Source organism: Amblyraja radiata, chromosome 29, assembly GCF_010909765.2.
Source record: "Amblyraja radiata isolate CabotCenter1 chromosome 29, sAmbRad1.1.pri, whole genome shotgun sequence".
In the NCBI taxonomy this organism is placed as follows: domain Eukaryota; kingdom Metazoa; phylum Chordata; class Chondrichthyes; order Rajiformes; family Rajidae; genus Amblyraja; species Amblyraja radiata.
Window position 1 is genome coordinate 22,424,128 of NC_045984.1, and position 15,730 is coordinate 22,439,857.

A 15,730-nucleotide genomic window follows, 5' to 3' on the forward strand; every position below is an offset into this window, starting at 1 on the left:
AAAGAGAGGTTTGTAAAACTCTTGGACCAACTGCATAATTCCCTTCGTATTGATCTGTCAATGTATAGGGTGAGTTTTTGCACAAAGTAATGTCTTCTCATTGAAGCCTGGGGAAAATGAAGTCGTAAATATAAGTTTGAATTAAAGGCATGCTTAGATGTTTGGTTGTTCTGCTATAATGCAGTTCCATGGCGCAAATTGAATATAAAGACTAATGAATTAGGGAACAGTATTTGGATTGCCAAGCCGAATTGGATGTAACACGATTTCAGTTGGGAATGAGAGAACCATTTCAAAATTACTTTGAATTTGGCAAGTGGGAAAAAAAGCTGCCTTGTGAAAATGATAGTACATGTAAAAAAACTGTTTCTGATAGTGTTGTCATAATAATCAGATACAATTGTCTCTTAAGAACACAGTTGCCACTTATAGTATCACAAACTATAAATTTGGTCATTTAAATTGTCGACCAATCGCTTCCGTTGGCAATCGTGCAATGATACTCCATTAAACAATGTAATATCCAGCCTTTAGTATTTTTAGTAGGCAATAATAAAAAATAAATGTATTGCTCTTGCAAAGATCTTTATTTTTGAAAATCCTTCGAAAAAACCTTTGTTATTGGAGTCTGAAACGCTCTATCCCCTAACCCCTCTCTCCCCACTTTACAATAGTTTTTATAATGCGACTTTCTATAACACAGGATTTGTTAAGACCATAATTATTGAATTATAGCAGAACTGCCTTTAATCTAATAATATGGGAATCCTTGTTGAACTTACTCAAATTTGAATCTACCTATTTTTGTAAATTAATTCGTAATAATGTGAAGGCTGTAATAACGGAAAGTATAATTGCAAAGACGAAATTAGTATTTGAGCTTGAGTTTGGCCGACAAAATGGGATGCTCATTTGCACATTAGGCTTCAATTTGTGCAATTTTCTCTTCATTACAGAATTATCCACTGTAATCACTAAACAGACACAGAATTCTCAAGTACTGAGCAAGTTGTCCAGCTTGTACTTTGCATCTAAATTTCCACCTATTCACTGAATTGCAACATTTTGGTGGCAGTGCAAAAGGCTAATATTACTCCACCCTCAGCTAATCTTTACGACTATCATTAATGAAAAGGGTCATTAAAAATCTTCTTTGTCAATAAGTGGAAAATGGCAGCTGGAAGTATTTTATAACAAAAAACGTCAGTGGCTAGAATCATTTATCCATATTGCACGTTCCATTTAACATAGCAGGCGGAAAACAATGTGTGAGCCAAAATTAATGTTGCACTTCAATTTTAAGTCAGCAATGCAGTACATTATTAGTATTTTTGTTCAATTGTTTATCTATCAATTATCCCATGAGGTAGATCTATTACTTTGAAGTTCTCAAATTAAACTTGAAATCCACGTTTTTGATTATACAGTCGTGAAGTCAAAAACTTGCCAGCCTGGGTTTCTATAATTTGCGGCAGGTGCTTTCAGTGACTGTTTAGACTTTTGTGGTGAGGTGAGTGTTGGTGTTATCGTTAAGTTCAGGAAGAGGAGAACTAATGCAACAGCTCACTGCAGTTGTTAACACTCGCAGTAGAGGCAGGGGAACTCTCATTCCTTCCAGCACCACATAAAGGTTTTTTTTATAGTAGCACAGTGGCACCAGCTGGTAGTTCTGCCCTCACCCAGCACCATAGACCCCGGGTCAATCCTGACTTGGGTGCTGTCTGTGTGGAGTTTGCACATTCTCCCTATGACCGTGTGGATTTTACCTCTGAAATTGTCCTTAGTGTGTAGGGAGTGGATGAGAAAGTGGGATAACGTAGACCTAGTGCAAATAGGTGATCAATAGTCAGTGTGGACTCGGTGGGCTGAAGGGTCTGTCTCTCTGCTTTATCTTTCACTCAATTCAATCAATCGGTTTTGTTGATTGCCCCAGTGTTTCCAATAAGTGCAGGAAACCCTTGGGTTTTGCTGCTGAAACACCAAAAGTAAAACTCTAGTCAATTCTAGGTTGTAAGTTATTTTGTGAACTTGTCTTGAAAGAAGTTTAACACTTAACAAGGGACTGTGTCTATTCTGCACAAATTGTAATTGATTGTATTTCAAGCCTCCTCGGTTTTGCTGATTAATAAGGGTCACAACAGAGATCAATTTCCAGTCCTACTGCCTTGTTGAATCTTTTTCCTTCTACCACTATAAAAGTTGATTTTTTTTGTTCTATGACTGAATCTACTGAACCATAGAATATTGATAAACAATGATGTCTGCACAGAAGCAAGGTTTCTGATAAATTTATAATATTGCCATATAATTTAATGTCACCTGTTCCATGCATTAGTGGTAGGAATGAAATATAATTGGCTGGTAAAGCTAAGTTCGAAATTTGAAAGTAAATTATATTATTTTCAGATTTTGCATAACTTCCTTATGTGCATGTGTTACAACACGTTGGAGAGAGCAAAATGCTGGGATGAGTTCAATACCAATAAGAATTTACCTTTTTAAAAATGACATTAAATTAATTTCCTAGTTTGAATATTTAAGTGAAAATTCATCCTCTGCTGAGTCCATTAAGTGGATGTTCTAATAATGCTTCCTGAGCGTACATGTTAGTTCCATCTGGAATCTAATTTTAAGAATGGAGTACAATGAGCATATGATTCCTTGCATGTATACATACTTGGCTAATAACATTTATTCAATTCAATTCAATGACTGAGAATAAATTTCTACCATAGAACTGGAATGTCAATCTAACATATTTTATTTCATTAGATTGTATTCTATTCTTCAAGGTCAATCATATTTGTATGGTCTGTTCTTTTGCATTTATGGCTGTAATTTTGAAATTGGAGATGTAATATTTGTTTTTAACCAGAATAACTTCCCAGCAAGCAGTCCTGAAAGATTACAAGATTTGAAGTCAACTGTTGATCTTCTAACCAGCATTACTTTCTTTAGGATGAAGGTAGGTTAATAGAATTAATATTTAATGAATACAGATTTTGTAGTTTGAAACTAGTGAAAGTCGACCAAAATGCATTCCTATAGATTAAGACGTATCATCTGGAGTTATTGCTGATTAGAGGCTGGTTACCCTACGTTGACCAATTAGCACAAAGGTCATGAATATCAAGCATAAATAACTTCTAAATAATGTTTATGTGATCTTTTAATCTAGTTTAAAAACCTTTTGTTGGAATACCATCTGCCCAAACAACTAGCCTGATTCCCCCGCAATTTTGTGTAGCCTGATCCCTTAACTGAATCAATCAACATTGCAATTCTGTCCAATTATAGGATGTTGAAGAGATGCTCTCAAAATTAAGCACAAGAAACCAAATAGGAATCTTTGGAAAGATCTTGTTTTTAAATTGGAAAGATAATGTTATAATTGGTGAGGATAAAATATTTGAATCATTCGGGACAAATTTATATAATGACGATTCGACGTGAATTGCAAAAATAAGGGTATTTAAGAGAATTCACTTTTGGACGATTAAGCAGTTTGCGTCTGAAAACCTATCACCCGATCCATTTTCTCCCGAGATGCTGTCTGTCCCGCTGTGTTATTTCAGCATTTTGTGTTTATCTTAAGCAAATTTCAGGTTGGAGAGGAACAGAAAACCAAATGAAAGTTGGTAAATCAGCTCCATTTTGTATGAATAGCTATTTCACGATATTAGCATGCTGTGGTTTCTTAATTATATACTTAAAATAGATCAGAGCAGCCCACTGAGAACATAGATTTGAATTATGTCTGTTTTTCAATGTAAGAAAAAAAGGTTTTCATTAAAACAAATAAAATGCTGCTGAGTAAGGTTTTGAACTTTGTAAAATGATTCTTATACATATGGAATATCTACAGGGCAACACTATTAGAGTGCTGTTTGATGAAGGTATTTAAAAGGACAAAAAGCAATCTTAGAAATCTTCAAACATATTTCATTCTCATAGGTCCAGGAATTGCAGAGCCCTCCAAGGGCCAGTCAGGTTGTGAAAGATTGTGTGAAGGCTTGCTTGAATTCAACTTATGAATACATCTTCAACAACTGTCATGAACTGTACAGCCGAGAATACCAGACAGATCCAGTAAGTTTATATCTGTTATTTGATACAGAGTAAGAAATTATATCAGCATTTGTGTGATTTGATACACCACTTTAGCCTTAACTGCTCATGTTTCCAGAGGTACACACTTTAAAATGCAATTAGGTTTTATTAGTCTGAGAGGTGCATATCCTTTCAGCCCATACTTGTATTTTTAACTATGGAAGAACTTGGATAAAATTAATTTACTGCAGTATTCTTATTAAAATACACTGATATTTTGGAAAGCTCATAATAATAAAATGATACCTCATTAGCAGCAGTGGCCATTTACTTTCAAGGATTGTGGTGGTTTGGCCTCATTACATAAAAAATAATTAGATGGTTTCTTTATAATGTTTGAAGTTCCCTTAAGGCTGCCTTTATAACCTTAGACTTTGAACCTGCATATAACACATCAATAATAGTTCAATGCAACGGGGCCTAAAATTCAATTTCAGAGCATACAGCTTTAGTACAGTGTGCATGCCAGAACATTTATCACATGAAATGTGCCAAATGCCGTCTATCTAATGAACAGCATCAGTAAGAAGTATTGGAAGATCGCATTGTTAGTTGATAAGCAATTGTGAGTACAGATCTGTTACTTAATAATCTAATAATGTGTGGCATTTAGCAAACAATGATTAAAATGTCAAATGTATATAAAGATTCAAAGTGACTTGGTTCAATCTGAAACTAGGGTCTTAAATTTGAACAAAGCAAATGATAAAGGTATGAGGCATGAGCAGTAAAGCTAAGGATTTGGGAATATTTAAGAATTCAGCAGTATCAAGAAAATGAGAAGGAAAGGAAAGGTAAGAATACAAGAGAATCCCAAATATCTTGAGGTAATATTGGCTGAAGATAATAAACCAAACTTTTAACATCTATTTTCTCTTGGTTATTTATAGAATTTCACAGAATCATAGAGCTGTATAGCACAGAAATAGGCCCTTCGGCCCACCTTGTTCAAGTCGACCAAATTGGAGTAAGGGGTAGTCAATCACAGTCAATTATCTTTTTGATTATTGCTTATTGATTTAATGTACAATTTGCATAAAATTTAATCTTTGTTGCATAAGTTTAGCATTTCTCTTGGGTACTAGGATCTTTGCATGACATAACTGAATAGAATTCTGCATTTTTCATGCCTGCCAATCCGTAAGTTTATACTTATTAGTTCAGCTATGGGAGGCAAATATCTATTGAATTAATGCAAGAAGGGGTGGCGCAGTGGTAGAGCTGCTGCCTGACAGCACCAAACCCGGGTTCAATCTTGACGTTGGATGTGAATTTGCACGTTCTCCCTGTAACCGTGTGGCTTTATTCCGGGTAGTTCGGTTTCCTCCCACATTCCAATGACGTGCAGGTTTGTAGGTTAATTTGCTTCTGTAAATTGTCGCTAGTGCGTAGAAAGTGGGATAACCTGGAAACTAGTGTGAAGATGGTCGGCGTGGACTCGCCGGGCTGAAGAGCCTGTTTCCATGCTGTATCTCTAAACTAAATGACGAAAAGATTTATATAGCATTTTAATAAAGAATATTTTTTTGCTTTTCTAGGCAAGAATCTGGAAATGGATTTCTTTATTAGGCAATATAATATAACTAAAGTGTAGCTATACTAATGAATAATCCTGAGTCCTTGCAAAAGTAGTGCATCTAATAAAAATAATTTTGCAAAGATTTTAGTGCAAGTGTTAATTAAAAGCCATCTGTGTTATTCATGTTCTATTCCAATATATTTAGATACTTAGTAGGAATAGAAAAATCCAATCTTTGGGTAGCTATGGCAACTTTAAAATTAGAATTCCACATCATTGAAAGAGTAGAAAGATGTAAGACTCGCATTTCAACATGATATTCACCACATTGGAAGTTTTATTTCATGGGTGTATTTAGATTGGTAATCTATCAGGCTTAAAAAGGTGTTTTTATACCCATCTGATTCTGTTTGATTCTTCAGAATAAAAAGGCAGAGGTTCCCCCAGAAGAGCAAGGGCCTAGCACCAGAAATTTGGACTTTTGGTCCAAACTTATCACACTGATTGTTTCAATCATAGAAGAGGACAAGAATTCATACACTCACTGCCTCAATCAGTAAGTTCATATTTTTGTTAGTTTACAGATAAAATAAGTGCTGTTTATAAAATATTTAATATGTATGGATCTTAAAGTAGGTGTTGAATTGCCTGCTAGCCTCAGATGATAGTTTTTGCTAGTTAGCCATCTGCCATATTAAAAATCAGCAGGAAGTGATAAATGTGATTTTTGTCTATAAAATATTGATGGTGCAATCTGGGCTAAACATCTTTGCTATTCAGCTGCAGCAATATTTAAATTAAGAGATAACAGAAAACCCTCTGTTTAATTGCTCAATTACTTTATCTACACTTTATATACTTATTGGCAGCGCACATTTAAATAATATCCTTCCTATGTATAGGAAGGAATGAAGGAGGACCCGGCGTGGGAGGACCGCCATGAGGGAGGGGGAAGAACAATGGGGTCCGGCATGGGGGGACCATCGTAAGGGGAGGGAAGGACAATGGAGGACCTGACGTGGGGGGGACTGCCGTGAGGGGGGGAAGGCGGAGAACAAAGGGGGACTTGTAACTTTTCTTTGTAACTTTGAAAGAGCCCTTTATGGGCAACTATTTGCACACCTTGGGTATGCAAGCAAAGAATTTCACTGTGACTTGTCACATGTGACAAAGTATTCATCCGCATATAAAAATAAATGCCACAAGTTTCTCAAGAGGCACGATTGCAGAAAAATGTTGGCTATGTTTCAGAGGTTTGACTGACAAGACCAACATTTATTGCAAATCTCTTAAGTGGTGAAAAATGGTGAAATGAGCTGATTCTAGACCAGTTGTAGCCCTTGAGGTGAATGTACCCCCATTGTGCCATTGGGTAGAGTGTTCCAGGACACACACCACCCTGGCCACGCTCCCATTTCACGCCAACCATCGGCAGGTAAAGGAGTCTGATAACTCTGACCACGAGGTTCGAGAATAGTTTCTTCCCAACAACCATCAGGCTCCTGAAGACGACATGACACTAACCAATGATCTATGGACTGTCTTGGGTTGCACAAAAGACTTTGGACTTTTTTTTAGCACAAGTATTCGGGTTATTAATTTATTGTATATTATCTATGTGTATTGTGTTACAGGCCCGTTAGGCTGCTGCAAATAAGAATTACGTTGTTCCTTGTCCATATATATGACATTTAAACACTCCTGACTTGATTTTTAATCCAATATAGGATTAGCCAATTATTTACAAGGTGGAATATTGTGAGATTTGAAGGGTAATTTATCCAGCAGCAGTCATGTAGATGGACCTTCCTTATTGTCTGATGGGAACCTGGTGAAGTTACCAGTGAATGATCCGCTGGTGATTCCCATCACGTTAATGGCTACAGCTGAAAGAAAGAACAATTAGGGGATGAAAAGTGTTCATGTTTTTGTAGGCCAATTCAATTTAGAAGAAGTGCTGACTAACTCTTGTAGTATTTGTATAAAGTTAAATTATGTTACAAGTGTAGAAATATACAATGAGTAATTGATCTTAAATTGGCAAACACAAAGATGCAATACTATATCTAATAGAGTCTCACCCTTTATCATTTAAGTCTGCCATACATTCTTTGTTGTTTTTAGGTTTCCACAGGAATTGAATGTGGGAAAGATAAGTGCAGAAGTAATGTGGAACCTTTTTGCCCAGGACATGAAATATGCAATGGAAGGTTGTACTATTTGATTAATATTTATGGCTTACAAGATGGCAATGTGCAAGTTGTTCTTTTATTTATGAAAATCTTCTGTCTGCATACAAGCCACAATATTATTTTATTTCTCATTTAGTTGTGGGAAATAATTTGTTTAATGTGTAATATTCAATTTAAATATTGTATTTAATTCTGAGATCTTTGTTCAGTAACTTCCATATGTAAATTGTGGCTTAAAAAAATTATTACATATCAGACAAATATCAAAATGGGAGCAATCAATATCTGTGGTTCATATTGAATTAGTTGCTACTTCAGAATCATCACAATGAAAAATAATACCTCTTGGTTGCAAATTTACCAAAGAGAGAAACCAAAGTATTAGGGATTTCATAAAAAAACATACAAAATATAATTATGGTTGGCTAAGGATTTGATACCTTTTGATTATTTTCAAAACAAAATGCATTCAGTGCTAAAAAAATATTGTTAGTTTGTTTATATACTAACTGGACTTTAAATGGAAACTAAAAACAATGCAGTAAGTCTTAAATGACATGTTTTTTTGATTAATAAAATGTTTTCATGTATTATCTATTGCATCTGAATATATATAGCACTCGCAAGATGTGATTGTTGCCTACATAATCATTGTTACACATTAAAATATGACTTGTATACGTAAGGCATCACACACTTCTAGTTTTGGAGAAAAACGATTCTAATTATGTACAACATTTTCATTTTCTTATGACAAAAGCACGACACAAACATTGCGATCATTTTTTGTCTTTCAGAACATGAGAAACAAAGATTTTGCAAAAGTGCAGATTATATGAATTTACACTTCAAAGTCAAGTGGCTGTATAATGAATATGTAAAAGACCTCCCAGCTTTCAAGAATTCTGTCCCAGAGTACCCAGCGTAAGTGTTCCTTTAATAATTGATCTCCCAGTGTGGTCAGTATTTGGGTACAATTGCTATTTTTAAGAAACACTCACTTAGTTGACACTAAAGTTTCAGTACTTCAGTACTTCAGCGAAAGTAAGCATGCAGGTACAGCAGGTAGTGAAGAAAGCAAATGGCATGTTGGCCCTTGTAGCGAGAGGATTGGAGTATAGGAGCAAGGAGGTCCTACTGCAGATGTACACGGCCCTGGTGAGCCCACACCTGGAGTACTGTGTGCAGTTGTAGTCTCCTATTTTGAGGAAGGACATTATTGCTATTGAGGGATTGCAGCGAAGGTTCACCAGGTTAAGTCCCGGGATGGTGGGACTGACATATGAAGAAAGAATGGATCGACTGGGCTTATATTCACTAGAATTTAGAAGGATGAGAGGGAATCTCATAGAAACATACAAATTTCTTTAGGGATTGGACAGGCTAGATGCAGGAAACATTTTGAGGGAGTCCAGAACCAGGGATTACAGTTTAAGAATATGGGGTAGGCCATTTAGGACTGAGATGAGGGAACACTTTGTGTTGTGAATCTGTGGAATTCTTTACCACAGAAGGCAGTGAAGGCCAATTCACTGGATATATTCAAGATATATTCTACTCCTGCACCTATTTTGTTCTATGTTTCTACTGAAGACCCTTTTGCATGGGGCCTTATCTTCAGGAGGACTGAGCTCTAGTGGAAGTGCACAACTTTCTCTTTGGTACTTCTCTTTGGTTAGGGCGGCATAGTGGTATAGCTAATTGAGCTGCATCCTCTGCTCAGGAACCTAGGTTCAATCCTGCTGCTGATGCTGTTTGTGAAGTTTGCATATTCTCCCTTGATCACACCAATTTCCTCTGGGTTTCCTCCTGCATCCCAAAGACATGCAGGTTGATGGGTTAATTGTCCACTATAAATTGCCCCTAGAATGTAGGCCAATGGTAACATTTGAGGGGAGTTGATGGGAATATGGGGACAATAAATGGGATTAGCATAGGATTAAAGAGCACCAAGAAATTTAGCAACCTGAAAAAGTGTCTTTAAACAATGATCCGAATATCTCCAAATGGCATTTAGAAATTGCTAATTTCTCTCATTCACACATTCACAATGATTCAGTAATATCAAATCTTACAATCATGTTGCAAATGAGTAATATAATAGGTATTCACAATTTACTTTTGGAACAATAGTGTTTATTATGTAATTATAGAATTTAGTTTTCATTCAGTTTTTATTTATCAAAAACAATTTAGTCAAATGTTTCTTTAATTTTGCCACAAAAAATATACTTCAACATTTGGCATTTGCTTATCAGAATGGAAATACATTGTGGATTCAAATGTATTTTACTTCTGATGAATGATGCCAAAAGTTAAAACCTATTTATTAACCTGTTTAGTATCTCTAAACAAAATTTATATTTGCCTTTCCAATCTCAGGGCTGACTTTTAATATTACACTTGAAAATAATCAGTATACATATAATAAGTTAATTGTCATAGAATCACAAAATAAACCACATGCCTTATGTGCATCAGCAGATTTTAGTCAATAAGCATTCCCCAAGTTAGACTATTAATATCAAAAATACTGTAAACTCCTTTCAACAGTTGTTTTATAACTACCCTAAGTTCACAGGATAACAGAAAATGGGACCAGAAGACAGTTGTTACCAAATGACAGAGCAGTGCACATAAGGTTGAGGAGTGCAATAAAGTACAAAAAGATTGGTGGATAGAAGACAAATTACTTCAATATATTGAAATGGTTCATTTTGTGGGAGAATTAGTCATTTATTTAAGAGTTAAGGTAGAACAGTAAAGACAAATGAAAATGTAAGCGCATAAATAATTAAATGTAGTAATAAAAGTTGATGAAGCTATGAAGTATCAAACTACTACCAAAGCTCATTGAAATGCAGAAGCTTACTGGGGCAGTGTTAAACTTGTACACCATTAAACTTAAGGCTGAATTCTAATTGCAGTGAAAGTGACTACATATCTGGAAGCTTTCTCCATTCCACCGACTTCATAATCTGAATGTATGAGTCATGCAAGGAACTTGCATGGTTGGCAATTTTATTATGTTAAATGGTCAAATTAAATTATTTTTCTACATAAGTCTAGGTTTTTGTCAAAACCTCAGACCCTAGCCCCTTTCCCAAACAAATTGATCTCAAGACCATTCATAGACTTACATAGTCATACAGGCCGTTCAGCTCAATTTATCTAGGAGGACTACGACGTGCCACTGGTCTGCATCTGACCATGTCATTCTCAACCTTTCCTATCTATGTCCCTGTCCTATACGGTAAATGCTGTTACCATACCAAATTGCAACATTGACTACACATTAAAAAGTAAACAAGTCACAAAAAAAATTATTATGCCAGTCAAAATATATACTAAATACTCTGTAAGAACACTCGTGCATGCTATTTCTCTTTTCGCTTATTCTTCTATTTCACTTTCTGGCACTGCCATGTGATCCAATCTGTGTTGTTTTAGCAGAGATTGAGCCAACTATTTACGTTCTTGCTTTGACTGCTGAAATACCCATGGGCAACAATGTAATTTAGGCTTTGCTGATAAGTACCCTGCCATAGACCACTCCATCTGCATGTGCGCTGAGACTACCATCTCAAAACGAGGCAGCACATGGATACGAATTGCAGTAGGTGAGAAATGAACCTACTTTGACCATATCCTCCACTTAGATACCCACTGTCCCTGACAATTTTTCAATTACCTACTATTCCCTGAAACAGTAAGCCCACTTTGTTGCAAAACAGAGCACTCAAAGGTCCAGATGAGGGTGTGTGCATCTCAAGCTAGTGCTCTTATATGAAAGTGTGCATGCACATGTATCATACAACTAATCCAATCTATGTCCAAGTGTGTGAAAGCAAAATAACTTTGGTTGCTGGGCATATGGAATAGAAGCTAAATACTGACAATGATCAGCCTAGTGGGCTCCATCTGTAGAGAGAAAAAGTTAAGATTTCAGGTTGGTGATCTTTCATGGCCATGGCCACATAGGCAGACACGATTTGATTGATTCAAAAGATCTATATCTGTACTGTAGATCCTTTGTAATTATGCCTGGCCGAAATGTCTGCAGAATTATGTCAACCCAAGGTTCAGCGATGGGTGCTCCTCGACATTAGCTTTAAAAACCCACAAATCGGTTGCAAAATCAACAGATTTGCTGGCTGGTGGAAAAATCCAAGCTGTTCGTTCATTATTTCGTTTGCTATCATATGTTAGATGCAAAGCATTATTATTGCAATGGTTTTGCTGTTCTATTCAATTATTTCATTAAATGTTTTGTTCAGTTTTTGTGATACTATCTGACCCACTATATATTTGCAATATGCTTTTTTCTTTGCTTAATATTCACCCGCTCATGTACTCAGTAGGAAGTCTCTTAATTGAAATAGTTAAACATTGAAAATGACATCTCTTTAAATAATTGAACTGATATAAGCTGCATTTTTTGATATTTTTATGCTGAGCATAAATTACTTTTATTAACTTATCATTAATTTATATCTAGAAAATAATTGGGTCCTTACTCTTAAGGAAGAAAGCTTATCAATGACATTGTGCATGGATGTAATATATTTCTAAAATACAAGTTTAAACTTTGATCCTTTTTCCCCACAGTTGGTTTGAACCATTTGTTATACAATGGTTGGATGAGAATGAAGAGGTATCTAGAGACTTCTTGCATGGTGCACTAGAACGTGACAAGAAGGATGGGGTAAGGCTTATTGTATTAACTAACTGTGGGCTTAAGTTGTTTCTACATCTTGTACATTTGCGAGAATATTGATTTAGCAGTAAAAACACACAGGTCAGAAACTGCCTTTCTACTCATACCTGTTGAAAGAGCAATCCAGGAGGTTCCACTCACCTGCTATTTAGAACCACTGTTCTAAAGCTTCTTCCTCTTCATATATTTATGTAATGTCCATTCGTAAGTTATTATTGAATGCTTTTCAAAGAAAAATAATCCAGATATCAATTTAAATATATGAAAATGTATTCATCACCAATATTTGTTCACATCGTAATCTAAAAATTGCTGTGATAGCTTTGTGATAAGTGATCTGACAAGAGGCAAAACATCAACATCAAAACAACAACATTAGCTCTTCATGTTATCTGAAGCGGCTTGAAATGGCTTTAATGAGAACCCACCACCCATTTTTAGCATTACAGAGGTGTGCAGAGAGAGGGGGTATCATTGTGACACCTTACCCCAATGGAAGTAGACCAACTCTTGCTGCCATCTGAGATCCCTCAAAGGAATTTGGATTTTTTTTCACTATTAATTTTGTTACCTTAATGGCAACCAATCGCCATGGACATACCAATGGTTAAAACAATGGGTCTCGGTTCAGTCAAGATCATTACGACTGTCAGATGCGAGTTTACTCAGCTATGTGGGTAGGTTGTGTAAAACTGGAAAGGATCCATTAAAATGTATTCAAGAGAGAATTAGGTATAGCTCTTAAGGCGAACGGAATCAAAGGATATGGGGAAAAAGGAGAAACAGGGTACTGATTCTGAATGATCAGCCATGATCATATTGAATGGTGGTGCCAGCTCGAAGGACCGAATGGCCTACTCCTGCACCTACTTTCTATGTTTCTATGAATATTGACAGGACTGCTTTCTGTAATGCCCACAAAGAAGTGAGCAGATTAAAAAAAGAACATAACTTTATTTTCAATGAAATTATCAAGTGAAGTTAGAATCAGGAACACACTGCCTATAGATGTCATAGAAGCAGGTTCAATTAAAATGGAAAAGGTGGAAAAATAATTGTACGGTTACTGAGAAAGGACAGGTGGGGTGGGTCTGGTGAATTGCTCTGGTAGAGAGCCAGCATGGATGTGTTGGGCCAAATGGCCACTCTTTTGCTGTAATTGTTCCAGAAATCCAGAAATGCACATCCACAGACTCACATAGAGCCAACACATAGGCCACCATTATTGTGTCCAACCTTCTACTTCTTGTGCATTTTTAACTTTCATTGTTAAAACCTCCATTGTTGTCCAGTTGTTCGTGTAAGCTTTTTTAAGCACTATCTTAATTTGTGATTCCATTTTCCATAAACAGTGTACAAACTGTACCTTCAAATTTCTCTCTTGTGCCTCTTATAGACTTACATCCACCTGTTTATATTGCCTCTTCTCATTGTTCCCACCAAAATGTAATAGTCTGGTTTTCTCATATCTTCCCATCACTCCAACTCCCATTTCACCATCTTGTATATCTCTTTGACATTTATCACATTCTTCTTCATAGTTCACCATGTATACAAGTTTTAAGTAATTTTTCAACAAATTTAGAAATTGCTTTCCGTAGTCCCAACTCTAAAGTAAAGTTAATAAGTTAACAAAAGCAGAGGTACTTGTACCAACACCTGGAGAACTTTGATGTATACTTTCCTTCATTCTGAGAACAATCGTTCAATTCTATTATCTGTTTCAAGTTACTTAGCCAATTTTCCATCCAAAATGAAAGCAGGCTGTGTAAATAGATTTATTATCAAATGATCAGATGAAAATCAAAATTAATTTCCTTTATTTTTAACCGCAGTTCCAGCAAACATCAGAACATGCCCTCTTCTCCTGTTCTGTCGTGGATGTGTTCTCGCAATTGAACCAGAGTTTTGAAATTATTAAGAAGCTAGAATGCCCTGATCCTAAAATAGTGGGACATTACATGAGAAGATTTGCCAAGGTAAAGAATGAGTCTTTATGAACATATTAGGTGAAAAGACATCAAACTATATTCAAATTTCAGCCTCACTGCTATCGAGGCTTTCCTTATCAAATACAAGGACTTACATTCTTCCTACAATAATATTTCTGTATATCATCGATATCTATTGGCCAGAGTTTTATTATTTTTTACTAGCATTACTGCCTGATTGTAGAGCATGATACATCTGTTTGTCTCTCAGAAGATTCACCCCATGGATCTTAGTTTAAGCTTGCCATCTTGTTAATGCAAGCTCCTGATTTTATACTGGTGCCATTGTGCAAACTGCTTCAGATTGGGGTAGAGAAGAGTAACGTAGGTTCTTTTTGTCTGACACTTCGACTCTGATTTCTGGAGCTACAATAATAAGACAGTGACGCAGCGGTAGAGCTGCTGCCTCCCAGCACCAGCGACCTGGGTTTGATCCTGACTATGGGTGTTGTCTATGCGGAGCTTGTATGTTCAACCTGTGACAGCGTGGGCTTTCTCTGGGTGCTTCAGTTTCCTTCCACATTCCAAAGGCATGCAGGTTTATAGGGTAAATGCCGTCTGTAAATAGACCCTAGTGTAAATTGACCCTAGCGAATGTGGGATTACATTCAACTAGTGTACCGTTGATGGTTGGCGTGGACTCCGTGGTCCGAAGGGCCTGTTTCCATACTGTATCTTTAAATTAAACTAAGAATTATTTCTTAAATAATAAGCCTGGCTTAATGGAAATGATCACCATATAATTAATGTACCAGCAATAATATTCTTTTAAATTTCATGCACGCCCATCCCTTCTCTTTGCCCTTAGAAATGATAGATGCCTGGTACAAACACTGATGATTCCTTTTAAATATCTGTACATCCAAAAATGTTAGGTGGCATGATATTCATTGAAGAATATGATAAACAAATTGCACTGTGGTTCATTATTCAAATATCAACATTTATCTCCCTTTTAAAGTATTTTTATAGTTTGTTTGCAAAGAAAACAATTTTTTAAATAAATATAAATTTTATTTTTCAGACAATTAGCAATGTGCTATTGCAGTATTCTGAGATAATAGCGAAGGATTACGCATCGTATTGTTCAAAGGAGAAAGTGGTAATCTATTCTAATATTCTGTAACCTATCAGCACTATAGTATTGAAGTCGGAATATTGGTAAACGCTGCACTTGTATGAGCATCTATGAGAAGAAATT

The 15,730-nt window shown here is 35.9% G+C and overlaps 1 protein-coding gene across 10 annotated transcripts in view; it reads left to right on the forward strand.

The window, feature by feature from the left end:
- unc13a (unc-13 homolog A) overlaps positions 1–15,730 on the forward strand; it is a 169,306-nt gene that overhangs the window by 123,665 nt on the left and 29,911 nt on the right. For all 10 annotated transcript variants that reach the window (XM_033046858.1, XM_033046865.1, XM_033046856.1 and 7 more), the window contains 9 exons: positions 1–69; positions 2,876–2,965; positions 3,955–4,089; positions 6,052–6,185; positions 7,754–7,839; positions 8,619–8,745; positions 12,430–12,526; positions 14,374–14,517; positions 15,554–15,631. In XM_033046858.1, coding sequence (XP_032902749.1) covers positions 1–69; positions 2,876–2,965; positions 3,955–4,089; positions 6,052–6,185; positions 7,754–7,839; positions 8,619–8,745; positions 12,430–12,526; positions 14,374–14,517; positions 15,554–15,631 — 960 coding nt within the window. The remainder of the gene's footprint in view (positions 70–2,875; positions 2,966–3,954; positions 4,090–6,051; positions 6,186–7,753; positions 7,840–8,618; positions 8,746–12,429; positions 12,527–14,373; positions 14,518–15,553; positions 15,632–15,730) is intronic.